General features: G+C 36.8%; 1 protein-coding gene across 2 annotated transcripts in view; it reads left to right on the top strand.

Annotated features, from left to right (window-relative positions):
• Nucleotides 1–25,669, top strand: part of LOC124876343 (gamma-aminobutyric acid receptor subunit beta-2-like) — a 99,555-nt gene that overhangs the window by 28,657 nt on the left and 45,229 nt on the right. For both annotated transcript variants that reach the window (XM_047379014.1, XM_047379013.1), the window contains 2 exons: nt 8,678–8,785; nt 11,459–11,679. In XM_047379014.1, coding sequence (XP_047234970.1) covers nt 8,678–8,785; nt 11,459–11,679 — 329 coding nt within the window. The remainder of the gene's footprint in view (nt 1–8,677; nt 8,786–11,458; nt 11,680–25,669) is intronic.

Here is a 25,669-nt window from a genome sequence, read left to right as displayed (position 1 = left end):
TTTTTTTCTGTTTTCTTTTGATCTGCAGTTTTAAATGAGCAATTGAAAAGCGTGCAATTATTAGACCTAAACCTAACCATAATGACTTCTAAGGTGTTTGATATTCATCAGGGGTTTGATAACACCAACAACAATATAACAAAACATATAAATGTACATTTGTGTGAGATAATTGGTTGTGTCAGATGTATTGATGTGCATGTTTTTTTATTTGAACATAGTCTTTCACATGATTCCAGCTTGTTGTTACAATCTGATAATTGGACTTATGGGTACCATAATCTGGCTCTTGTTTGGCACCAACACACAGATTTTCACAGTTTGTGTAAACCCTCGACTGTCAGTGGACTGCAGTTCTAGTTTCTGCATTAACTGTGATTCTGAAAATTCACACACTTGATACTATCTGAGCTCGAGAGATGGCAGGTGTGGATTGGTTTTCGCAGCAGCTGAAAATTACACTCACAGCTAATGTGGTAGTGTTGAGAACAACGTTCGCTTTAGGCCCTAATTATGGCTTTTTTTCTGACACTTCTTTAGTATTCTACAGAATAAAGTAACATTTTACAGCAATGAAAGTTACAGGTTTTCATTTTAAAATGTCCAATGTTTAGAGAGCAAAATAAGGAAAAAAGCATAACAGTGCTATCAAAAACATATGGAAGACTCTTTGAACATAAAAACTCCTAGTGTTTATTTTCACTGTGTTAATAATACAAATTGGGAAAAATGGCAGAGTTTTATTGTTGAATTCAGTCCTGTATTCTTCCCAATGCTTCCCTGCTTTAATGCATCTGATTCCAATAAATCTATCACTAGCAGGCTTCAGCATAACTTGGAGACACACTGAGTAGATAATTTAACCATTTGAACTGGGTGTGTTGTAGCAAGAACCCTTTTAAAAATTCAAGAAATTGGGCCCCAAGAAATTACCCACCTCTGATCTATAGTCCAAACTAAGAGTAAGTGTAGCAGCTATACTGGTGTGTGTCCCCATTTAGTCCTGTAGATGTCCAGTTGTTAATGAGGATCTAGCATTTTATCTTTCAGGTTCTAGTGCTTCATGTATATGTAGTTTTCCTGCCATTTCAAGGGTTGTTTATTTTTTCTGACTTTCACAACAAATTCCATAAATGGGTTAATATTATAATAGATCCCTTAGGAGTGGGTGTGTGTGCATGTATGCATGGTTGTTTGTTTTGCGTGTCTCTGTGTTGCCCCCTGATGGTTTGGCAATGTTTCCAGGTTCTACCCAGTCTCTTAACCAATAATTGCTTGATATACTGTAAGCACCAGCCCCCTGTGACCCTGCAAGGATATGCAGGTAAAGACAGTAAATAAATTGATTCATTTTGAGATTCAAAGTAACCACAATTAGAATTTGATCTTGCAAATTCCCTTAAGTTATTTTTAGGTAAGACTTTTTAGTGCTCTTACAATACTGACAGTTACAAAACTTTACACCAGCCAGTGTTTTTGTTACTTAATTATTCTGTTGTTAAAAAAGTGACGTACAAAAAACATTTTTTAAGTGTTGATACTAAATTTGCTGGTACTTTTTTCTTCAATTAACTATGCTTTTGTGAGTTTGGCAGATAGTGAAGGAATAAATCAATCTCCACAGATTTTGTATTATCTTACTATCTTTGTACGTCACCACCAAACAGGCAAGTGCACATGCTCATACAAAAAAGGCCCAAAGGCCCCCTGTGTCTCTTATAGGTCACTCCTAGTCACTCCTACTAGGAGGAGATATTGCTTCTTCAAGGTTGTTCGTGCTCAAGGGGATAGTGTATACAAGCTATCAAATCTGAAGTCACAGAACTGTGGACAAAAACAAAGGAGTTCACTTAGACACATGCAAAAACTGTTTGTCAATAACATCTTTTTGTTCTAAGTATCTGCTTTAAATGTTTAGATGTATATGGACATTATTGTATTATCTCCATATAGATATAGTGCTCTGCACTTTTTGGAATTATTTAAATAATAAAACGTTTTCCCTGACTTCTCCAGACTTCCATAATGCTAGATTTGTGATATCACAAATACATACAGATAAAATGTCTTATAAAAATGTTCATACCCCTTAAACCTTTGTTTTTCTTTTTTTTTTTTTTTTACGTTACACCCATGTTGGGATTATGAATCTGAGAATATTATTTAATATTAATATTTTAATATTTTATCAAATAATATTTCGGTCTGTTAAGGGTTGTCCTGTGAATACCAGCCTAGTAAGGCGATGGTATTAGGACAAAATAGAAAGGTGTGAGACGAGCTCTGACATTATTGCACAGCATAAACTCTACACACACATGGAATGAATTCACACAATTTCTTAAAATACAAGAATTTATTAACAAAAATAAGTCAACTCAAAGTCAAACATGTTTCAATCAACAAACTCTTTACTATGCTAAAACAATTCAACTAAACTACAAAGCAGAATTAAAGAATAATGAAGACTAATGGGCTGTGTACAATATAAACAAGTGGATTAAAGATGATTGGAAACCATGATCAAAAGAGTGATGCAACATTACCATGCAATGTTATTTGAAATGAAGTTAAGTTAGTCTTGGAACCAACTTATGCAATAATCAGCAAACGTTTAGACAACCATTCACAATGCAAGATCAGATAAAATATTATTTTAATAAAATAATGTTTTAAATATTGATCTGCTGAATAAAAACAAACTTCTGGATGACTAATTATCAATGATGTCTAATTAGCTGCCTTTATTTATTGGAATAATATTTAAAGAAATATTATTAAGGGAATGTTAAAACATTTAAGGACATATTTTGAAAAAGAGCCAAATCTTTCTGGAGAAATGGGGCTTAATGGTGTTTACTTAGTTATCAAATTTAGTAAAATTATGTTAGGGACACATTATTTACTGGACGCAATCTATACAATCAGGGTCATGAAAACCAAGTAACACATACAGGTTACAGACAGGTTAGAAATAAAGTTGTGTAGAAATTGAAAGCAGTGTTCCCCAGCTTTAAATATCCCAAACTTTAAACCCTGCTCAATCCATTATCTGAAAGTGAAACCAAACCTGCAGACTTAGTAATAGGTGGCTTTCCACCCAAGCCTTCAGGCTGGGCAAAGAAATAATTGGTCAAAGAAGCATCAAAGAGCCCCATACTAACTCTGGAAGAGTTAAAAAGATGAAAACTATGACATGCAGTCAGTAAATCTACCTTCTATGGAAGAGTTTCACAGGGACAGCTTATGTTAAAATAAATGTCTAAGAAATCCCATTTAAAACTAAATCTGCACATCACCTTGAACACACCATCCATCATTGTGATCATAAATGGTAGTGGCAGTATCATGCTGTGGGTGCTGGACTGTCATATAAAATAAAGAAAACCCACTGAATTTGTGATTTTGATGTGAAAAAAACTTCAGAGGTTCAAGTGCAGTTTCATAATATCCAAAAAAGACATATTTCTACACTGTGCATAAATCTACTGCTTTCATCCACCTCTACATTAAAAGACATTAAATGTATTCTATCAGAACAGTAAGTGGTAACAGTAACATTGTTACTAAAACATACTAAATCTTTCCCCCTGTTTCTGTGGCTAGCTAACCCTAAATCTCACATTAATGACAACTGGAATTGAAAACTCCATTAGGCTGCCTCCGTCTTCCAATAAGTTTCAAAGCACCCTAATAATCTGCCTTATTGGAAAAGCTACATAGCCCCCACTACCATAACACCATGACCTCCAGAACTGAATTGCCACTCCACTCAACTCATCTCCAGAGACGCAAAACGCCTGCAGATACTCCAATCAACTCTAAGAAAGTCTAGTCAGTTTAGCTGCAAGACTGCCAACTGGCAAAGCTGTGAACGTCTGCATTGGGAGAAGTAAAGGATAGGGACTGGGGAGGGGGTTGTTTTCTAAATTTAATTAACCTTCAGTGAGTTTCCTTGAAAGCTATGTTCAGGCCCAAATAAATGATAAAAGAATATAGAGGGGAAAAGGGATGTGTACTGAAAGATGGAAGAGACACTGAAAAAGCATGACAGCAGATATGTAATGGAAAGGGAGGTTAGACAAAGTACAAGTAAACAAACAACATTTTTTTGTGCTGAAATACATTATCTTGTTTTTAACAAGGCGTAAACTAAGCAAATGGCTTTGACAGGAAACAGACAAATAGTGTACTCAGTCTAAAAGCTTTGGCCAAAGTAATGTCCTCATGGGACCTCATTTTCAAGACCTAAAAGACACACAAAAGAAGCAAACACTTATTGTATAGCTGACCACATTTGATTTGCAATGTGAAGAAATTAAAGGTGTCCTTTCTGTGTATAGCTTGCATGTCTTCATTCTGTATATGGGTCACACTCCTGGTTTCCTCTCACAGTCCAAAAACAAGGATGCTGAGGTAATTGGAGATTGGTGCACCTTAGATGTGGGTGTTTGTGTGAACTGTTATACGTTATATGTCAGGCATGGGCATATAAATTAGGTTAATTAATAGGTCAGCAAATGAAATGCCCATTTACAACAAAATACATTGTGATTACTATCAGAATTGAGGTGTCCCAATACATATCTTAAAACATAATGAACTCAGTACTAACACTAAATAGTTTTAGTAAACAGATTGAATGTGCAGTACTTCCCCAATTTAAAAAAAAAACAATGTGTTATTACAATGGTTAATCTTGTTTTTCTTAGATGACTGCTATTTTTATTGAGAATTCCAGGTGGAAAGAAAAATAAAACTTTAAATTTCCTTAAGAATCATCTTTGAATATGGCATGGATTCACTTGTTTAGATTTAAATTGTGTTATATGGTATATTGTGCTTATGGTCATCATCTTATGTTATGTTTAAAATGTTAAGAAGTTTTATATTTTGTATCTGTTTAATTTTATTGTCTTTGCCACTATTTTACATTTCTTGACTAATACTTTGATATTTGTATTCCACTGTTTACTATTTTTGTTGTAGGTTTTTAGGATTTTTGTCACTGTGTCTCTGGGTTTATTCAGTTTCTTGTCTTGTATATGTGTTAGGTTTTTTCATCTGTTTTTTGTTTTGCTTACTTTGTTTGGTGTGTTTTTATGTCTGTCAGTCTGCTTTTTGCCTCTATACAGCACTTTGTTTTATACCTATGTGAAGTTCACCGATAAGTCTTCTGCAAATAAAGTTTGATTGGTTGATGACTGACTGAAGTAAATGGATCAAACAAACCCCTTGCAGCAGCATCTGTATACTGCGATCAATTTACTAAATGCAGTGCACAAGCTGTTTGACATACAAAGCTGTACACGGAGCACACTGTGCACGTAACTTGATTGTTACAGCTTGGCTCCTCTAGCCATAACAAAAGCAAGCAGAGACACGGATGCAACCAATTAAGCTCTTTATTGAGCCAAAAACAAAACAATATTGTTAATCAGTGTGTGTAATCAGTGTATATGTTTACCTTATGTAGATGCATGCGGATGCGTACCATGAATGAACTCTGTAATGTTACATGGTGTTGAAGTTGCAAAAATCTAAGGCAGGCGAGTATTCAGCCCACAGTGGCTGGCGTGGCTTCAGCATGGACCAGGTGGCAGAAGCAGAGCAGAACACAAACTCCCCACTTTCACACATAGAAGTGCAGTTTTTTTATAGATAGGAGGCGCTGGGCCCTAGTACATCCTGCAGGCTGACACTTCAGGTGCACCTCGCAAAAAAGAAAATAAACATAACATAGGAGACAATATAACAAACAGATCTTCTCTGTTTAAAGAGAAGGGACTGTCACTTGATAAACTGTAAAATGTGTACCAATATGACAAAATCCACCTAATAATAGATAAATTTACCTCACCATTTGCCACAAAACTGTGATTAGTCATTGAATTACATTTGTTGATTCTTGTTTATGATGTGGTTAGGGGCAGTAGACCAGAATGGCAAATGGTGTCTGGGTTCAGGGTTCTAATTGGTCTTCATACATTTTTGAAAATTTAATGCGTCACATACCCTGTTACTGCTTGTATAAGTACAATATTAAGAAGGAATTTAAGGGCTGGTACTAAGATGGGTTCTAAGTGGAGCAGAAGGTGATTGATGAACTGCAGCATGGACAAGTGACTCAGCAGTGTAGAGATTACATTTGTTCCCAGCAAAGATATTCCAAATACAGGGAGGGATGATCCAGTGGGGAACATTCATGATAGAAGCAAGAGGGGTACCAGAGGAAGGCTCATTTTGGATTAAATTCCTGTTTGTAAGTTCAGAGGACCATAGAAAAAAAGTTAAATCCTATAAATTATCAATATCAACAATGATCTCTATGGAGAAGCAAACTGTAAAGGTTTTTTTTTTTTTTTTTTTTTTCAAAGAACTGAGAGAAGAGTAAGGATCTAATGGAAAAACAATTTAAAAGAGGAAAATGTATTGCTAGAGCAAAGAAAGGCATGCACACAGGAAGGTCATTCCTGGTTCTGAAATCAGGGACTTAGAAGGGAAAAGGTGAGAGAATAAAAGCAATTTGCATCACTGCTCCACTGAGCTTTGCAATGTCTTTCATATACCTCCAACTAAGCCTTCCTGCACCTTCAATTCCTTCAAGCAAACTCTCCATACTTCCCCACATCTCTAATAAAAAACAAACTTTATGGAAAGTGCTTCCTTTATGTGACATTGTCCTCCAATATCTAAAACATATTAAGTAACAATTTTTTCACCAACTTTGTTTTGCCTTGCTTTATTCATTATCATCTCAAATGGCATTTTCCCAGATTATTTAGAGATTTTCTAAATTATTATTTTAAATGAGTTTTAACCTGTCAGTAATTCAAAAACCAAAATAATCATTGAGTTGGACAAAAGACTCAGTTCAGATGTGGCAAACTAAAGATTATTGCCACCATCTCTATATAAATAAATATTAAAAATCCCATTCCTTAGAAATTCCGATTTTATTTTATTTATTTTTTTATGTAGACAATGGAATAAGAAATAAAGTCTGCTTTCATGCTTTCCCAAATTTTTCAACACTGTGTAGGAACCATTTTGGTAGTTTGTGTGTTTAAAAAAAAATGAATTTTAAGCAGAAATTATTCTTCTTTTGTATTTTGATGTAGCATTAATATTGCCACCTACTGGTCTGGCATAGGCATTTAGTATTTATTTATTTTTTTACACTTTTGTGTTCTCTGATTGGAGATGTTTTTCAACACAAAGGGAAAGTATGTATTAAAAATAGTCTTCATGTGATACTCTTGTAACCTTCAATGTTGACTGTGTTAGGTGTAATGTGGCACTAATGCTCAAGGATATAGTACACATACTGTATGTCATAGCTATCTGCTAAATGGCAGTATTTGAACCTTTGAGAAGAAATTTCAAGAATCTTAGACTCAAGAGGAGCAAAAATTGAACACAGTTCAGAGGGTAACCTTATATGTGCTTATAAAAGTTTATAGCCGACTGCTCTTTGACATCCCCAGTGTTGCAGTTGTGCACAACCACAGCAAATTTAAAGTCTGATCCAGTTGCATCTGTATCTATCGAGCACCTCTGAAATGACTCTTTGCAGTTTAAGTTACTTTAGTTTCATTGTTGAACATCTTTAGGCTAAATTGTAATTCCAGTTTATTTACATGGTACAATGATGCAATGGGTGTGTTGACTAACATTCATATTTTGTCGTATGTTCTCTTTAATGTCTACATGGATGACTTATCAAAGGTGTTAAATAACTGAGGTTCAGCTGGTGGCAAAGCAGTGTAATCTAATTATGAGATAAAAGACAAAAGAAGACAAAGACAAAAAAGATACACAACATGTCAACCATTAGAGGAGATGGACTGAATTTTTATTTCATTTTTTAAGGCATTCATACTCTGATGAGGAGTGATAGGCAGCTGCGAGTTAAGTACTTAGCCTAGGGGCACATCGGTATATCACAGGAGGAAGCTGGAATCAAAACCACAACTTTCCTATTACAAGGTGGCGACTCTACCCATTGTTCCACTGTCACAGATGGGCTACAGCCACAGAAAGATAAACTCTGTAAACTACATTAAACTTAGTAAGGTTCTATTCTAATATGAGTGACCATAGCTTATTGGCTATTATGTAAATTCATGATACTGTTTTTTTCTGTTTTGTGGACCTACATGTGTTTTCATAAAGTAAGGTAAGTAAGAGAAAGTGTATACACACCTTGTAATGTACTTCAGAATGGTTCTCATTAAAACAGGGATCTGCTTTTAAAATCAGTTAGTCAAAGAATTATGTCATCAGTTCAACCTATGATGCCTTCACTTAATATGGTATTTGAGTTTATCCCCAGAAAATATTATTTACAACAAAATTAGAATTGGTTACATTTAAAAATGTTGATATATAAACAGTCTGACTGATAGACTGGTAATACATTATCATAATTAAGAAACCTATTACATCAGTAGGACGTGAATTGGGTATTATTAATTTTTGATAATGAATTCTGTAATAGTCTTAAGGGCACATTGTGCTGTCTTCTTCTGTGGCAGGGGAGTATATCCTCTCCTGCTGCAATAAATTCAATATCTGTATTTCTGTATCACTGTCTCTTTTCCATTTCTCTCCCACAATCTCTTTTTACATTTTCAAAGTTTATGTACTAATGCTCATTAGTCCAATTTTATGACAGACTCCCCAGCACTTGCGCACACCCACACCCACTGCGGCTATGTTGGAGATGAAGAGCCTTTTCCCCACAGAGAGGACACGTGAAAGACACGGGAGCTGGATGTTAAAAGTATAATAGCAATACTGGCACACTAGCCACACTGACGATATAGCATTTATTGCATTTATTAATGCACAAATGCACGTGTAGAAAACAGAACAGAAAGTTGTCAAATAATCAAATTGACTGTGTACATCTTATTTCTTGATTCTGTACTGATAGTCTGACATAAAACATTAATTGTGTAAGTGAGGCATGTCTGCAGTTTCGCACATCAAAGTGAGCGCTAAAAACTGGTGATATGTTTTAATAACTGCAAAGTAGGTAGTTTTAGAGGATGGCATGGCAACAAGCATATCTTCACTGCACATGCTGTGGTGCACAGGATGCCAGAAAGTAGAATGTGAGCTGTTGCATAACCACCAACCTGGGACAGAGTGGAGTGGAGCAGGCAGCATGTGCACTCAGAGATGTGCTTGTGCAACCCACATTTCAAACATCAGATTATTTTTAAAATTATAAACAAACTGCATCAAAGAAGTTTATTTAGTTATTGTGATGGAAATTCTTGCAGTAAGCATTTCACAGTGTATAACCTTTTTTACTCCTCAGAACATCTGTGTTAGAGGAAGAAGCTGTAAAGCCATTATCAGAAGTTTGATAGTTCAGACCCATCTTTAGGACAATGTCAGTTAGGGCAGTTAGGTCTGTTCCTAGATAAGCTTGTCACTGTCGAACTCAAGAAGGGTTGGGGTCATAGAACATTGACTCTTTGCAGTTGAGATAACACTGTCTTGTTCTGGTATAAATACTGTGTGAAAATAGCGTTCGGGGCTCTGTTCAACTGACTTGCTTGGTGACAGAGTCATTCAAACGCTGAATGCCTTTGAATAAAACTTATAAAGACAAAGTCCGGATTTTCTCTTGTTATGAGTCAACTTCTACCCACTTTGATAAGAAAATTCCACAACATTATCTTTAAGATCTAGATAGGATGCAGTTTGCCTAGTGGTTAGAGCACACTTTTAATGTTCCATTAAGGTCCCCTCAATACCCCTTTAGCTAGTTTCTCAAAATGTATTTTGCAAAGGCCCTCCTGTGTAAATAATTAAATAGTTTTATGTTGAGTTTGAACTCTGATCTGCTCAGATCAGGATATTCTTCTATGGCCAATTATGGTGTAGCATGCTACTGTTACCACTAATGTATTTAAATAAAACTCTGTTCTCAAACTCTCAAACATGGTTGTCACCACCAATAGCCCAAAAAGGCACAAATAACAATAACATGACATAACCTGTTTAGTCAAACAAGGACTTTCATGAGGAACACTGCTCCCATTTTCCTGACTCCCCCCAATCAACATCCCAGCCTCCAGTTCCCAAGGTGTAGTTGGATGTCAGATACATAACCAACGGATGTATTCAAAAATGCATGTTCAGCCTCTTTGCGGGAAAGTAGATGTGCTAGTCATGACAAAAAGTTCCCTGAAACATCAATTTTGTTTTATCTAGATTTTTATAAATTATTTGTAGGCTTCTTGCTTTCACAGCTACAGGAGCATCGTACTGCTCTATTGAATGTTCCTGATTTACCATCAAGGAATTCTTGTGGATTCCATCAAACTGATTCTATTTGTTTATAAATCATTAACTTACTGTATGAGTTTTAGGATGTAAAACTCACACATATTGTGAATATGTAAACTTAAGTTCCAACATAAGGGTTATGTGAAATTGTTCAATATTAACAAAACAAACAGCCACTTAATGGTAAAGATGATAATACTTTTAAGTTACTTTCCATCTAATTGTCCATTACCTCAACCCAACAACTGTGGGTTTTAATCTCAGCTTTTTTTCTATGTTCATATTCTGTCCACAAATGCATGAGGATCCTAACTTTTGACAATATAACTGCTGTTTCTTCATTACAGTATTTGGCATTAAATGTTTGCCAGAATTTAGCAATTTGGTGTGAAGGTAAGTGAAGTACAGAGGGAACAGTATTCTATAGTTGATACAGTGTACCTCATAGAGCCAGCCCAACATTATAGTGGTGGAACTTTATGTGGGGGATCACATCCTGGTAGTGCCCATTAGCCAAGCGCCACCACTATTGACGTTTAAATAGAGACATTGGAAATATGGGTCCAAGTGGTAAACTGCCTTTCCTGACAAGCAGGAGTTGAAGAAAACTTTAATGGCACACACTGTTTTTTTGCCAAAAGTATTTGTCTGTCTACTTTTGTCTATCTACTTTTACATGTACATGAACTTTAACAACATCCTTTTTTAATCTAGAAGGCCCGATTTGTTGATGGACCCCCTGTAGCAACTTGAACTATTCGGGAAGCATCTTCCGCAGAATGTTGATGCTCTCTTTGTATTTCTCTCTCATGTACATTTTGTCATTTTCTTGACACACGCTGCTTTTACTTCATGTTTCAGAAGAAATTCCCTATTGCTTTGTGTTGGCGCTGTCTTTGCCCTGTACGACTGCTACTACTACATTTGCGTGTGAACGTCATTGAATATCAAAGTCTAGCCTTATCTAATGTTAGATCTTGCCAAGAAAAAAAAAAAATGTAACAGAGCATTTCTGTTAAATGCTTTCTTTGTGAAGTAAAAGTTTCCTCTCTTGTTTCCCCATCTGTTCTGTCCATCTTCACCCCTTTGCCACCTTACCTCTATCATTTTTCTGTTTCTCTGTCCTCCTTTGCCCTTCTCTGTGCACTCACAGGACTACACATTGACAATGTACTTCCAGCAGGCCTGGCGAGACAAGCGGCTGTCCTACTCAGAGATCCCACTTAATCTGACCTTAGATAACCGGGTGGCTGACCAGCTCTGGGTCCCCGACACCTACTTTCTCAATGACAAGAAGTCGTTTGTTCATGGTGTCACAGTGAAAAATCGAATGATCCGACTACATCCAGATGGCACCGTATTGTACGGTCTAAGGTCAGATTTTAATCTCTTGAAATAGCATTTATTACTACATACCAATACATCTGGGTTGGATTTGATGCTTGGCTTTACTGCACAAATAAAATAACAGATGATGATGGGTACTTTCAGTAAGTTAGTAAATAACATAGAAACTAAATACATTTTTCACACTCCGTGTAGCAGTAAGTCATAGACTGTTGACAGAGTCATTACTCATGGGAGCAAATAATGTGAGACACAGTGTATCTTCTGGGTACAACACTTATATTTTTATTTGCTGGATATATATCACAGAGTAATTTTCATTAGATAATGGGTTTTGCACAGACTCTGCTTCTAACTTAAAGTAACTTGAAATAGAAGACTGTGAAATTCAAATGGAAACATTTACCTTTTTTTTAACATACACTAGGTATGACCAGTTTGCGGGCACATGATCTCCTCAGTTCTGGCACTTTGAAGGTATTTTTCCAAATTGTAGATGCTGCTGGCAATTATTAGCCTTTTAACAACATTGCTTAAAAAGCACCATCTCTGTATTTGTGTTCACAGACAAGTTTATGAACCTTTTTATTCCCCTGGTATTGTATATGACGCATAAATGGCCACCGAGCTGCAGAATTAATTTTTCCTGATATTGTAGGCAAATACATATTGTAATATGTATTTTTAAATGAATAAATTAAGTCTACTTTGAAATGATGATTATCCTTTAATCATAATCATAGTTACTATGGAAACAGTGTGTTGGTTTCCAGTGGAGACTAGTTTTTACAAAGTTAGTTTCAATACCTAAAAAATGGCAGTTTTTTGGAGGAGAGGCCAATGAACATGCAGGTGTAACTGGAGTTTTCTCCAGCTGTATGTAGCATAGAGTAAGACAGCTCAAGATCTCATGACCCTCTGATGTTTTATCAGTTTACGACACAAATACATCTATAGTAAATTAATTTAACTTAAAAAAGCTATTTGAAGTCCCAAAATATCATACGTGTTAACTGCCTCTCTAGAGTAACATTGAAAGTAATTGAAAGGTACTTGTAAAACTGTTGTTAAGTTGTCAGTTGCTCTTTCTGTCGCGTTCTGAGGTTTAGAGTGACCAAAGCACAGACAAGAGCTCGACAGCTGCATGTTTAATGAAGTCTTCTTCTTTTATTCAAAGATAAGTTCAAAAAGTTTTCCAAACATAGCAAGAACGTAGCAAAAATCACTGCAGGTACAAAAACACAAGTCAAAACTCCAAAAACTTACAGAGTTGACTCTGCAGTAACATAGTAGTCAAAGCTTTAGACAAGGATAGGTGAACAAACCAGCGAGGAAAAATCAAGAACAGAGAGCTTATGAACAGAGGGAAGTGGAGTATGGACCAATGAGAATGAGAGATAGGAAATCAGGGGAGATGAAATTCAGGTGTGGACCAGGCTGTGGAGAACTGAGGGAATGTGAATAGTTGCTAAGGTGACAAGACTAGAAACAAAACGAAACACGAGAGCTAAACCATAACATAAATCAAGAAGCGAAAACATGAGGGAAGCTAGACAATAACATAACCAAAGGAACCTGACTACAAAAACAAAACTATAAATAACAAAACTCAGGGAAAACAGATCAAAGCAAAACTATGGACGAAGATAATAAACCAAAAGAAACATAAGAACCTGGAATAATCATTAACTAAAGCAAACTGAGAAACTAAACGGAATAGAAGAAACACCAAAACCTAATAATTAACAAAGAACACATAAAGGAACCCTGACTGTAAATAAACAAAACCTAAACCTCAGACAGGGAACCAGGACGAGGAGGAACAGAGAAAATAAACTAGTAAACAAAGAGCGCAGGTGAACAAATACCAAAACATAAATAAACACAGATATACTAAATGGGAAACTAAACTAGAAACTACAAGGAAGACAAGGGAACTAGAAAAACAACAAACATAATAATAGTCATAATCATAAGAAAACCATAACAAGTAATAGAAAAGAAACCACTAAAGGAACTAGGAGCGAAGGGAGAGAAAACAACAAACACTAGGAGGCAGGAAATAAACAAACAACCATGACTACAAAACCAAACTAAAGTCAAAACATAAAACCACAACAAAGTCCAAAGATGTCGCCTCACGACACTTTCTGGTTTTCTTAATCTTGTCTAATTTCTGTTCTCACACTCAGTATAGCATAAGTGGCTTAGAGGCACTACAATGGCTGACAGTATAAAAGAAAAATTTATCAGTAAAGCATTTTGATTTGCACTGGAAAAGGACACACCACACTTAGATCAGAGTGCAAGAAAATCATCTTTTTAATTGTCTGTTTTCAGAGGTTCAACTTTCTCTTTGACCCTGCAGCACTGTCACTCAACATGACATCTTGTTCTGCGGTAATTTTTTACTGAATATGAGTGAATGCCTAACGACTGCTGTAAGGCATTTTTTCATTAAAAGTTGCTAAAGAAGATGGAAGCTAGCTGCAGCTGCAGACTGTGGCGTTAAAGGGCAAATATAATCATTTTTAAAACTTTTCCTTTTCAGTTGTGTTCAGGATTGTAGCTCACAATGGTAATATAAATTTTTTATGTCTGAAAGTAAGGACTATGTAAAAAAAAAAAAGCACAAAGAAAAGAAACTCAGCACAAGGTAGCCAAGTAAACAGCCAAAAGTATAGGAATACTGAAGACGTTATGTATAGAACATCAAATACGGGTATCAGCACGTTACACATAGGCTTCACAAGATAAAGAGCTATAATTTTCAAGCACAGTCTCCAGCTTGAGTGTGAGTTCATAAGGCAAAAGATTTATATCATGATTTGTCAAGTGAAAAGGAGGAGGTCAGGAGAAATGTTTTCTGAGAGGTAGTAGCTTGGAAACCAACAGACCAACATGCCCCCTAGGATTTCAAAGTGCACTTCACCACATTGGTAACTTACCATTGGGAGACGTGTTGTAATTTCTGTTTCGGTCTGATTAGCAGCTTTGCTCTGAACTGCACAGATGTGCACAAAGCAGCATTTCTGACAATAACTGATTTGACTAAGTGTTTTTTTCATTTTTTTTTTCAGTCATTTACTTGCTGTGTAAGAAAGCGACAGTGAACAGAAGCAGCTAAAAGTTTTACTTTTGTATATATCATTAGTCCGTGTCTTACCCGTGAAGATTTACCGCACTACAGTAATATGGCTGTCAAAACATCTTTTTTGAGGATATCCTCTGCCATGCCCTTTAAAATCTAAGTGTGTGTCTACATGTTGTTGGGTCTCAAAAAACGTTGGTTGGAAAAGAAGTCAACATACTGGTAAACAATCTGCAGCTGAGAAACGTGGTGCTCACAAACAGCTCCCATTGTTGCCACAATTGTCTGACTGCTGACCCTGCTAGATTTGTCTGTCATTGAGATGGCATAAACTGTGTTGTGTCCTCATCCCTCTGTCTTGGTTGTTTTGTCGATTGAAGCCAAGACTTGAAAGAGATTGTAGTCTTAATAAAAATAAAATTTTATCGTAACTCTGGGTCTAAAAATTGTTTTGAACAAAAAGGGTGTTTTTCTGCAAGTGAGGGCAAATCTGCACTCTTCACTTTTTTACATTTACAGTCCTTGACTCAATTTTTATGTGTAGCAGTATCATTTGGGGGAAGGAAACATGCTCAGCATCCTTTTTTGTGTTTAACAATAAGCAACTATACATCCATTGAACATATTCATATTAGAAATGTATTTTTTGTCAATAAATTAATTTTGCAGTTTCACTCTGTTATGTACATTCTATCATCATCAAGATACGGTATGGATGAATCAATTTTAGAGTGGCATGCCGCCAAGCACTTTTTTCCTTTATCTTGTTAAATACATGTGTTTAGTATTATTTATCTGCTTTTAAACTGACTGAAAATTATGTTTTATCCTTTCGAGATTATTAGGTTTTCTCTCTCTAAAACATGATTCAATTTGGCATTTTTTTTCACAAAACTATAACTAAAAAAAGACACAAGTAATTCTTGTGTCTGGTCATGACATCAAATCAGACAACTCACATTACCATCCCATCAGCTGTCCATAAGACTTATAATCACTTTGGGGTATGAATATTTCCAATGCCCCGCAGAGCTTTTAACACAGACATTGCAAATATTACTTTGGATGTAGTAGGATTAGACTGGTTGAAGAAATCCATCACCCCTGACACTCAATACCATTTAAGCAGGATAACCAGAATTTCACAAATCCTCAACTGGGTCATGCCATCAGTGAGTGCTCAAAAATATAGAAAGCACACACACGGGCTAGTCCCTAAAGACAAATAAATCATGTAGGACCAAATAAAATTTTGATTGTTCTTGTGCCCAAAGTCAGGCGCTCTAGATGAAGATATAGAAGTTATCAGACTATACAGATAAGAAAACAAATTAAATATAAATGATTATGGAAAGATTTTGTTTCCCCTTAAATACCATAGTTAGAAAATACATGACTACCAGTATTCATTATTAAGACACTGAAGATATTCCGTATCCTAAAGTGTGTTTTGGGAAATAATATAATTGTAGTACACATTCAAAAATATGACCATCTTTTAATGTAGATTGGAAACACTGGAAGAGTAAACTTGTAAACTTGGTGTATTAATTTAAATATGTCATAAAGCAAGGGCAAGTTCTGGGAGAGGAAGAAGTGAAGTTACTGAGGATTAACTAGTGATGTGTAAAAGCCTAGACAGAATGGAAGAAACAAGATTCAAGAAGTGTTTAGTATGTCATGACAAAGAGATGATTCAAAGTCACCTAAACGATCACATACATTTTACCACAAAATAATATCATTAGTGCAGGTGCACTGGTTCCAGTTTTTCAGGCAACTTAGCTGAAATGTTTTTTTGCTAAGGTGTGACCTGCTGATTTCTTTACTTCTTTCTTTTAAGAAAACAACTTAAGGAAAAGTCAGCAGTATCTTACTATTACTACTATTATCATATTAACAACAATAAATAAACAAATGAGTACATACAGGTCCTTCTAAAAAAAATAGCATATTGTGATAAAGTTCATTATTTTCCATAATGTCATGATGAAAATTTAACATTCATATATTTTAGATTCATTGCACACTAACTGAAATATTTCAGGTCTTTTATTGTCTTAATACGGATGATTTTGGCATACAGCTCATGAAAACCCAAAATTCCTATCTCACAAAATTAGCATATTATTAAAAGGGTCTCTAAACGAGTTATGAACCTAATCATCTGAATCAACGAGTTAACTCTAAACACCTGCAAAAGATTATTGAGGCCTTTAAAACTCCCAGCCTGGTTCATCACTCAAAACCCCAATCATGGGTAAGACTGCCGACCTGACTGCTGTCCAGAAGGCCATTATTGACACCCTCAAGCAAGAGGGTAAGACACAGAAAGAAATTTCTGAACGAATAGGAGAATGTGGAGAAGGGCCGATTCCATACCTTGGGGGACCTGCGGAAACAGTGGACTGAGTCTGGAGTAGAAACATCCAGAGCCACCGTGCACAGGCGTGTGCAGGAAATGGGCTACAGGTGCCGCATTCCCCAGACCTGGGCTACAGAGAAGCAGCACTGGACTGTTGCTCAGTGGTCCAAAGTACTTTTTTCGGATGAAAGCAAATTCTGCATGTCATTCGGAAATCAAGGTGCCAGAGTCTGGAGGAAGACTGGGGAGAAGGAAATGCCAAAATGCCAGAAGTCCAGTGTCAAGTACCCACAGTCAGTGATGGTCTGGGGTGCCGTGTCAGCTGCTGGTGTTGGTCCACTGTGTTTTATCAAGGGCAGGGTCAATGCAGCTAGCTATCAGGAGATTTTGGAGCACTTTATGCTTCCATCTGCTGAAAAGCTTTATGGAGATGAAGATTTCATTTTTCAGCACAACCTGGCACCTGCTCACAGTGCCAAAACCACTGGTAAATGGTTTACTGACCATGGTATCACTGTGCTCAATTGGCCTGCCAACTCTCCTGACCTGAACCCCATAGAGAATCTGTGGGATATTGTGAAGAGAACGTTGAGAGACTCAAGACCCAACACTCTGGATGAGCTAAAGGCCGCTATCGAAGCATCCTGGGCCTCCATAAGATCTCAGCAGTGCCACAGGCCGATTGCCTCCATGCCACGCCGCATTGAAGCAGTCATTTCTGCAAAAGGATTCCCAACCAAGTATTGAGTGCATAAATGTACATGATTATTTGAAGGTTGACGTTTTTTGTATTAAAAACACTTTTCTTTTATTGGTCGGATGAAATATGCTAATTTTGTGAGATAGGAATTTTGGGTTTTCATGAGCTATATGCCAAAATCATCCGTATTAAGACAATAAAATACCTGAAATATTTCAGTTAGTGTGCAATGAATCTAAAATATATGAATGTTAAATTTTCATCATTACATTATAGAAAATAATTTACTTTATCACAATATGCTAATTTTTTTGAGAAGGACCTGTATATGTTCCACAAACGTTTTAGAGGGCAATGTGCCAGGCGGAAATGGCAGTTAGGCAAAGGGTGCCAAAACCTTCCCAAATGTTTTTCCACCTCATAAAAATGAAATAAAAGGGAATCTGGTCAAATAAAAGTGCTGATTTCCATTGTAGGAGTCCTTCTGCATATGACATAGCCATTGTTTATAACATTTACCCTGTGTATCATCATAAAGTACAGTTGCAAACATAACTGGCTAGAAAGGGGAGTATCTCATTGTTATGATATGAGACATGTGGGGGTGCTGCAAAGAGAAAGGTGCTTTATGTGCCTTTTGTTTATAGAGTCAGCAATGTCTGAGGGACCTTAAAATATCATCACCTGTGTTTACGTTGCTGTGAAACTAAAAGGTATTTGTATAAAACTCATTTGGGGAATTGTTATGTGAAGATTAAGGCCTCGTCTTGCAATATATTTAAGAAAAATAAATTGGTGGAGTTTTGCCTATTTTTATAGACCATCAAAAAGGGGCGCAGCCTAGCGGGCCCATTTGGGCTTAAGAGGTTAGGGTCATTGGAATATTAATTCTTGCATACAGCCAACTCACTTAGTTACAGATTCACAATCAAAACAAATAAACTATTTAATTTCTATTTATATTACTTTGTTGGCTGCAAATCATAGGTCTAAGCTCGACTTTAATATTAAATGCCTTGGAAACCTCAGCCTTTATGTCACTGGACACCAATGTGAGCAGCAGGCAAGCATATTCCAAACAATCGGGGTACGAGACAACTTGATTTCACAAAATCATTTACAAGAAAACCAGTACTGATAGAGAAAGCTGTATAATTTGTATTTAAAAAATGGTATAATAACAAAAGAGCTATACAAAACCATTTATCAGATTTTCAGAGAATGGTGTGAAAAAGAGAACATTTCCAGTGATATCATAAGTCAGCAGAGAATGGGAAGACCGTCTTAAGATAAGGCAAAGGCAACAGTAGCTCAAATAACCACTCATAACAAATAAGGTATGCTGAATACATCACTGAATACAGCACATCAAACCTTGAGGCAAAATAGCTACAGCAACAGAAGACTGCACAGAGTGCCACTTCTTTCAGCTAAGAACAGGAAACTGAAGAACAATTCACTCAAAACTGGACAATAACCGATTGGAAAATTGTAGCCTTGTCCAGTGAGTCTTGCTTTAATTTGTGTTCACAAGCTATGGTCAGAATTTTGTGTAAACAATATCAAAACATTGATCCATCTTGCCTTATATCAACACTTGACATTGTTGGTGGTGTAATGGTTTCTGAAATATTTTCGTGGAATTTTTTGGGCCTAGTAGTTTCAATCAAGGTTAAATATCAGAGCCAACCTAAGCATTGCTGCTAATCATGTCCAACCTTTTATGACCACAGTGAACCCATCTTCTGATGGGCACTTCCAGTAGGATATATTGTACTATGACTCAAACCTTCAAGCATCTCAAGCTGGTTTCTTTAATAAAGTTCAATGTACTCCAATAGTTTCTACAGCTCCATGATTTCAATCCAACAATGCTCATTTGGGATGTGTTGGAACAGGAGATATGCGCCATTGTTGCGGACATGACAAATCTGCATTAGCTGGATGATGTTTCTAACAATATGAACCAAATTTCCATCTCAAAGGAATGTTTCCAACACCTTGTTGAATCTTTGCCAGCAAACATTAAGGCAATTCTGAAAGCAAAAAGAAGTGCAACCTCATACCATCAAGGTGTACCTAATAAAGTGACCAGTGTGCATATGTGCATTACAAAGTTTGCGAATTGTATTTCACAATATGTGATTTTTTAATTTTATTTTATTTTATTTTTTCCTAAATGTACATAGTGGGTAGGGGGATTACATAAAGTCACTTGCTGTGCTCAGTGTTTATCATGGTTTATGAAAGCAAAATGAGTCCGCATACAGAGGCAACTGCAAGACATCTAAATAGCAGAGCTTTATTGACAATTAAGAAAAAAAAATTCAATAATTAGAGATAAACTAATTAGGCTTTAGCAGTAAAAATGTCAAACAGCAATATTTTCCCTGAAATCCTCCACCCTTATGTTTTCATGATATGCTGTGGGTGGAAAGCAGCTGGCAGTGGGGGCTGACTGTGCTCTGAATGCTGTCATTACCTTAAATATCAAATGATGCATCACTGGTAGTCAGCAAATAGTGTGCTCCTGAGTGGAATTGCCATGGTAATGAAGTCTTTAGATCCTACACAGTAAATGTCATCTCTGAAAAGAAAATTTTAGTATACTGAAGAAAGGGAAAGCAATTTCACAGTTTTTTTTTTTTTCAAAGTCTTGCACTCACTGATTTGCTCTTTTCTTTTGCTTCGTTAATAATATGGTATAACTAATTTGTGAATGTTCAAGGTCCTCAAAGTTAAAATAAAATCACACACTGGTAATATTGCAGATTAACTCTTTCCCTGACATTTTAGTCATCATGGATTAAATTTGAACTATGTTTGTAAATTTATATTAAATCAAATTCCCCAATTCTAAATCTAACTGAGAATCTTTGTACTTTGCGGGACAAACAAGTCCAATACTAGAGGCCAGACATCGCAATTTACAGGATTAAAAGGATCTTCAGTTAACATGTTACAGTCTAGTAAAGTCAATGGCTTAAGTGGCTGTTTTTGTAGCAAAAAATGAAACTAACCCACTGTTTAGGATTCATAGTGTTATCTATATTCAATAAAAAAATATAAATAAATAAACCCTTTTACTAACTTAATTTCAACCTTTCTATTCAGTTAGAATCTGAATTTTTAGCTAATTAGCAGTCTCAAGAATTTGAGTTCTGATTAGGCTAATTTGTCAAATTAAAGGTACCTTTTGAAAAGAAAAACTTTTCAACATGTATTAAACATAATTTTTAATAAGCCCATATTTCTATTTTAAATGTTTATTAGTCTAATGTACTCTAATCTTAAATGTGATGTTTTCATTAGCTGTAAGTGGGTAATAAAGAGTTGAAAACATTGGTTTGTGTGTAATTAATCTATATAATGTGCTTCACTTAGTGACTTCAGTTATTAAAATAAATTAACTTTTCAATTTATTAAATATGACTGTAAATTCTTAATTTAGCTCACAGATTTTAATGAAAGGTAATTGTTAAATTGTGTGAAAATAAGTTCTTAAAGCTTTAATTACTTTTTAAAATCAGTGTTAAACAGGGGCATAATGAGATCTTGAGCCAAGACATGTGACAATATTAAAACAGCAAGGTATTTCTTGCCAAAGTGCTATGTGGTTGCTGTTTTAGTACAAGTTTATAAAGATCAGTTTTTTAAGCATGAAACCATTTATGTTTTAGAATCCTATTTTAAAGTATTACAACACATTGTTCTTCCATTACAGAGAAAGACTACTAAAAACATCTTGCTGGGCTGGCTGACAACACTCATTTACATAAGCACTGAAGCAGATTAGACCACTTTCAGATAATGTTTGGCAGCATTTTTGGTACTTAGTAGAAAAGCTATGGTTATACAGACAAGCTATGTTTTATGCACTGTGAGAACACAGCATCTGGCTAAATGTTAGCCACTTGCTATGCTTAACGGCAGCTACAAAATTCATATTGGTGCTACACCAAAGGACTAATTCCCATTTTTTTTTATTTCCTAATTGTTTCAACTGTTTATGTGACACTTTATTGCTGAAAGTATTAGGTCACACCACCAAATCAATGAATTCTGGTGTTATAGTCATTCTCATGGCTGAAGGTGTATAAAGGTTGGTGTGGAGAAACTCGACTGGCCTGCACATGGTCCTAACCTCAACCTTCTTGAACACACTTGAGATTAACTTGAGCAGAGGCTGTACTTCTGGTTTGCTCATCTAACTATGAACACATTCTTTAACCTTGTGGAAGATGTTTACACAATAGTTAAAGTTTCTATTGCTGGCAACTGTGGGTCAATCAACAAATTGGACCATAAACAATCATATTCAATAAAGTAAATAAATTGATTTTTCAGTAATATATTAATGTACTGAATATGACTGTAGATCAAGAACAGGTTGTCATCAAAGTTCATCTTCATGTAAATGTAGACAGACAAATACTTTTGCCAATATGGTATAATCCTGTACAATTCAACCGAAAAACTAACAAATCTATAAGAATTGGAAAATCATATTTTTTTAATTAGTCTGGATTGCATTGGAACACCTTAGTTTCACCTTACATGTTTAAGCTGCAGGAACATTTTCCAGGCACTAGTCTTCTAGGACACCCACCACTACACCCACCCATTTGCACTGGATCTACTAAGGTTGAAAAAAATGACAATGTATAAATTTGCAGCTGAAAATAGCCCTGGTAGGGAAGTGGCAAAATTTCCTTTGCTGTGTTCATTTGGATGGAGTTTCACAGTAGGAGAGTGTTAAACTTTTGGGAATGGTTAAAGTTTTTTATTATAATCTATATATGGATCTATCATCCTAGATTCACGATGGCTCTGCATATAGCTGCCTCAGTGTGCTTATTTTGTTTTGTTTTTGTGTGCTAATGCCATTTTCTTCTGTAATTCCTGAAGCTCTTTCACCAGAGAAGAGCTCCAGTGAATCTATTTCCCACTTGTCATCAGTGGAATAATTTGGACATTTTGGTGAAGGGTTTACTAGCTGTTGTTTATGCAGTGAAGTGCCGCAGGAGGAAAAAGAGCTGGTCACTTGTGCGCCTTTGCCCGCGGGGATTCCGCACTCCGCTACTGGCAATATTTCTCTCCAATGTGCAACAAACTGGACGAACTTCAGCAACTGCTGGGAGAGATGAGAGACTTTTATTCATGTTCTGTGCTTCATGGAGACTTGGCCTTGTGGTCTAATATCGGATTCTGTGCAGCAGCTGGCAGGCTTTCAACTATTCAAAGCAGACACTGAACTCTCCGGCAAAGCAAAGGGCGGAGGTATCTGCTTTAACATCAACATCAGCTGGTGTACCGACTTGACAGTTATTCAGCAGCACTGTTCTCCTAATCTTGAATACTTTATCATTAACTGTAAACCGTTCTACTCTCCCGGTGAGTTTGCTTCATTTACTATGGTTGGTGTTTACATTTCGCCACAGGCCAACGTGCACGACACAGCGCATACTGTCTGACCAGATATTGTGTGTGGAGCAGACAAACCCAGATTCCCGGGTTATTGTTCTTGGGGACTTTAACAGAGGAAACCTCAGCCAAGAACTCCCCAAATACAGAAAGTCTATAAAGTGTCCAACCAGAGACGGGACAACTTTGTATCACTGTGCTGCTCTGTGTCACTCTGACGTGATGGTCCACTTCATTCCTGCATACAGGCTGAAGTTAAAACTCTGTAAACCTGTGGTTTACCAGTCTCTGTGAGGAGAGCTATACACCAACATGCACCAGGGTAAGTTTTAACAATGACAAACTCTGGTTTACAGCCAAACTCAGAGAGCTAAGCTTGGAAATGGAGGGGGCACTCAGGAGTAGGGACACAGACTTGTTCAGGTTGTTAAAGTACAGGTTTAGCAAGGAGGTGCAAGAAGCTAAACTTCTGTACTCAGAGAGGCTAAAAAACCAGTTCTCTGCAAAAGGCACCACATCTTGTCTGGAGGGGGTTCAGACAGATCACAAACTATATACCCAGAACCCCCCACTCCATCAACGTCTCTCACCTTGCAAATGAGCTAAGCCAGTTCTACTGCCCCAGTCCACCTGTGAAGGCCTGGCTAGCAGAATGCTGCTAGCTATCCAAACAGTTAAACACCATGAATGTATAAACTCCACAGACTCGGGGATTATGTCTTACATAATTTATCTTTTCTTCTTTTATTGTGAAACTGTAACAGACAAACAGGAGGAAGTTCACTACTTGAACCATTCATATATTCAGTCAGAAGCTCACCGTAGTTAGCTTAGCAACAAACAGGCTTACTTAGAACAGAAAATACAGCTTCTTCTCAAATACAGGTATCTGTGGTAATATATCCTTTAATAATCCATCTTAAAATACTTAAAGACGATGCTTTAGCAATTGAACAAAACAACATAAGCGGAGTTGCGAAGCTGACGTGTGTCTGCAACTGTACTGCACTTCCTGCTTAATTGTCCCTTCTGTTGCGTTTCAGACAACTAAACCTAGGGTGACCACTAGGGGGCATATTTTAGTCAGAAATAAAACAATATTTGTTGAACCTACAAAACAGTGAACATAACACTCCCCGCCTGGGATCACAAAGATCCCACATTAAACATTCAATCACTAAACTGTTCTGAAGACAGAAGCAGAACCACTTCCGTCACTGGACGGCAGAATGTTCCTTTGGTGTTCCCATTTGAAGTTGTCATCTCAACCTTCTTGACTAGGCCATCTTGGCCTGGAAATTTCTTTGAGATAAAAGTCATGGGCCACTCATTTCTCTTCACCTGAATGTCTTTGAGCAAGACTATGTCTCCTTCCTTAAGGCTTGCTCTCTTGTTCTGCCCTTGTGGTGAAGCTGCAGAGTGTGGAGGTACTCACATTTCCATTTTGACCAGAATGTGTCTGCGAGACTTTGTACTCTTTTACATTGTTCCTTCAACATTATTCCTCTTTGAAAGTTACCAGGAGGAGGTGGTGAGGACCTGGTCTTTAGAGTGAGCAACATCCCTGGTGTGAGAATAAGAGGCGATTCAGGATCGGTACACTGGCACAATAGGGCATTTATTCTGTTCTGAAACATAGATTCAAGGATACGCTTGGCAATCCCAATCATCCGTTCCCAGGCACCGCCCATGTGTGACGCATGGAGTGGATTGAAAACCCAGGAGCAGTGTTGTTGACTTAGGTAGTTTTCAGTGTTCTGAAAGCTAAGATTTGTCTTGTCCATCTTCAGTTCTCTGGAGGCACCAACAAAGTTTGTACCACAATCAGACCTGATCTGTTTTGTAGGGCCCCTAAAAGCAAAAAGACATCTCAAAGCAATAATGAAACTGTCGGTGCTCATTGACTCAATTAGCTCAATACGGACTGCTCTCGTGAAGACGTGACAGCCCACCTTTTTGAGTTGGCTTGTCCTCCACTTGTGCGCCGTGAGACCACATCCCATGGCCAAACACATCAACACCCACATATGTGAAGGTAGGTGCTACTTGTAACCGCTCTGGAGGCAAGCTTCCCATTTGCTGACACTGTGTCTTCCCTCGTAATTTCCTGCAAGTGACACACTTGAATATTGCTGAACTGATGCTTCGCTTAGCTCCCACCAACCAAAATCCTGCTGCCCTAATAGCACCTTCTGAGAAATGTCTGCCCTGATGTTTCACAGCTTCAGGGTAGTGGCTTAAAAGAAGCATTGCTAAGTGGTGCCGACCAGGAATAATAAGGGGATTAGTGTGTCAGTACACAGTTCTGATTTTGTTATCCAGCCACAAATTCTTACAAGACCGGCACTGTCCAGGATTGGGTGCAATTTCCAAAGACTATTTGAGGAAGGGATACCAGACCCTTCAAGTATGCACTTGATTTCTTCTTTGTAGCACT

Source organism: Girardinichthys multiradiatus, chromosome 11 (genome assembly GCF_021462225.1).
Source record: "Girardinichthys multiradiatus isolate DD_20200921_A chromosome 11, DD_fGirMul_XY1, whole genome shotgun sequence".
Classification (NCBI taxonomy): Eukaryota; Metazoa; Chordata; class Actinopteri; order Cyprinodontiformes; family Goodeidae; genus Girardinichthys; species Girardinichthys multiradiatus.
Note: the sequence above shows the minus strand (reverse complement) of the source record. Positions and strands in the feature narration are given on the sequence as shown.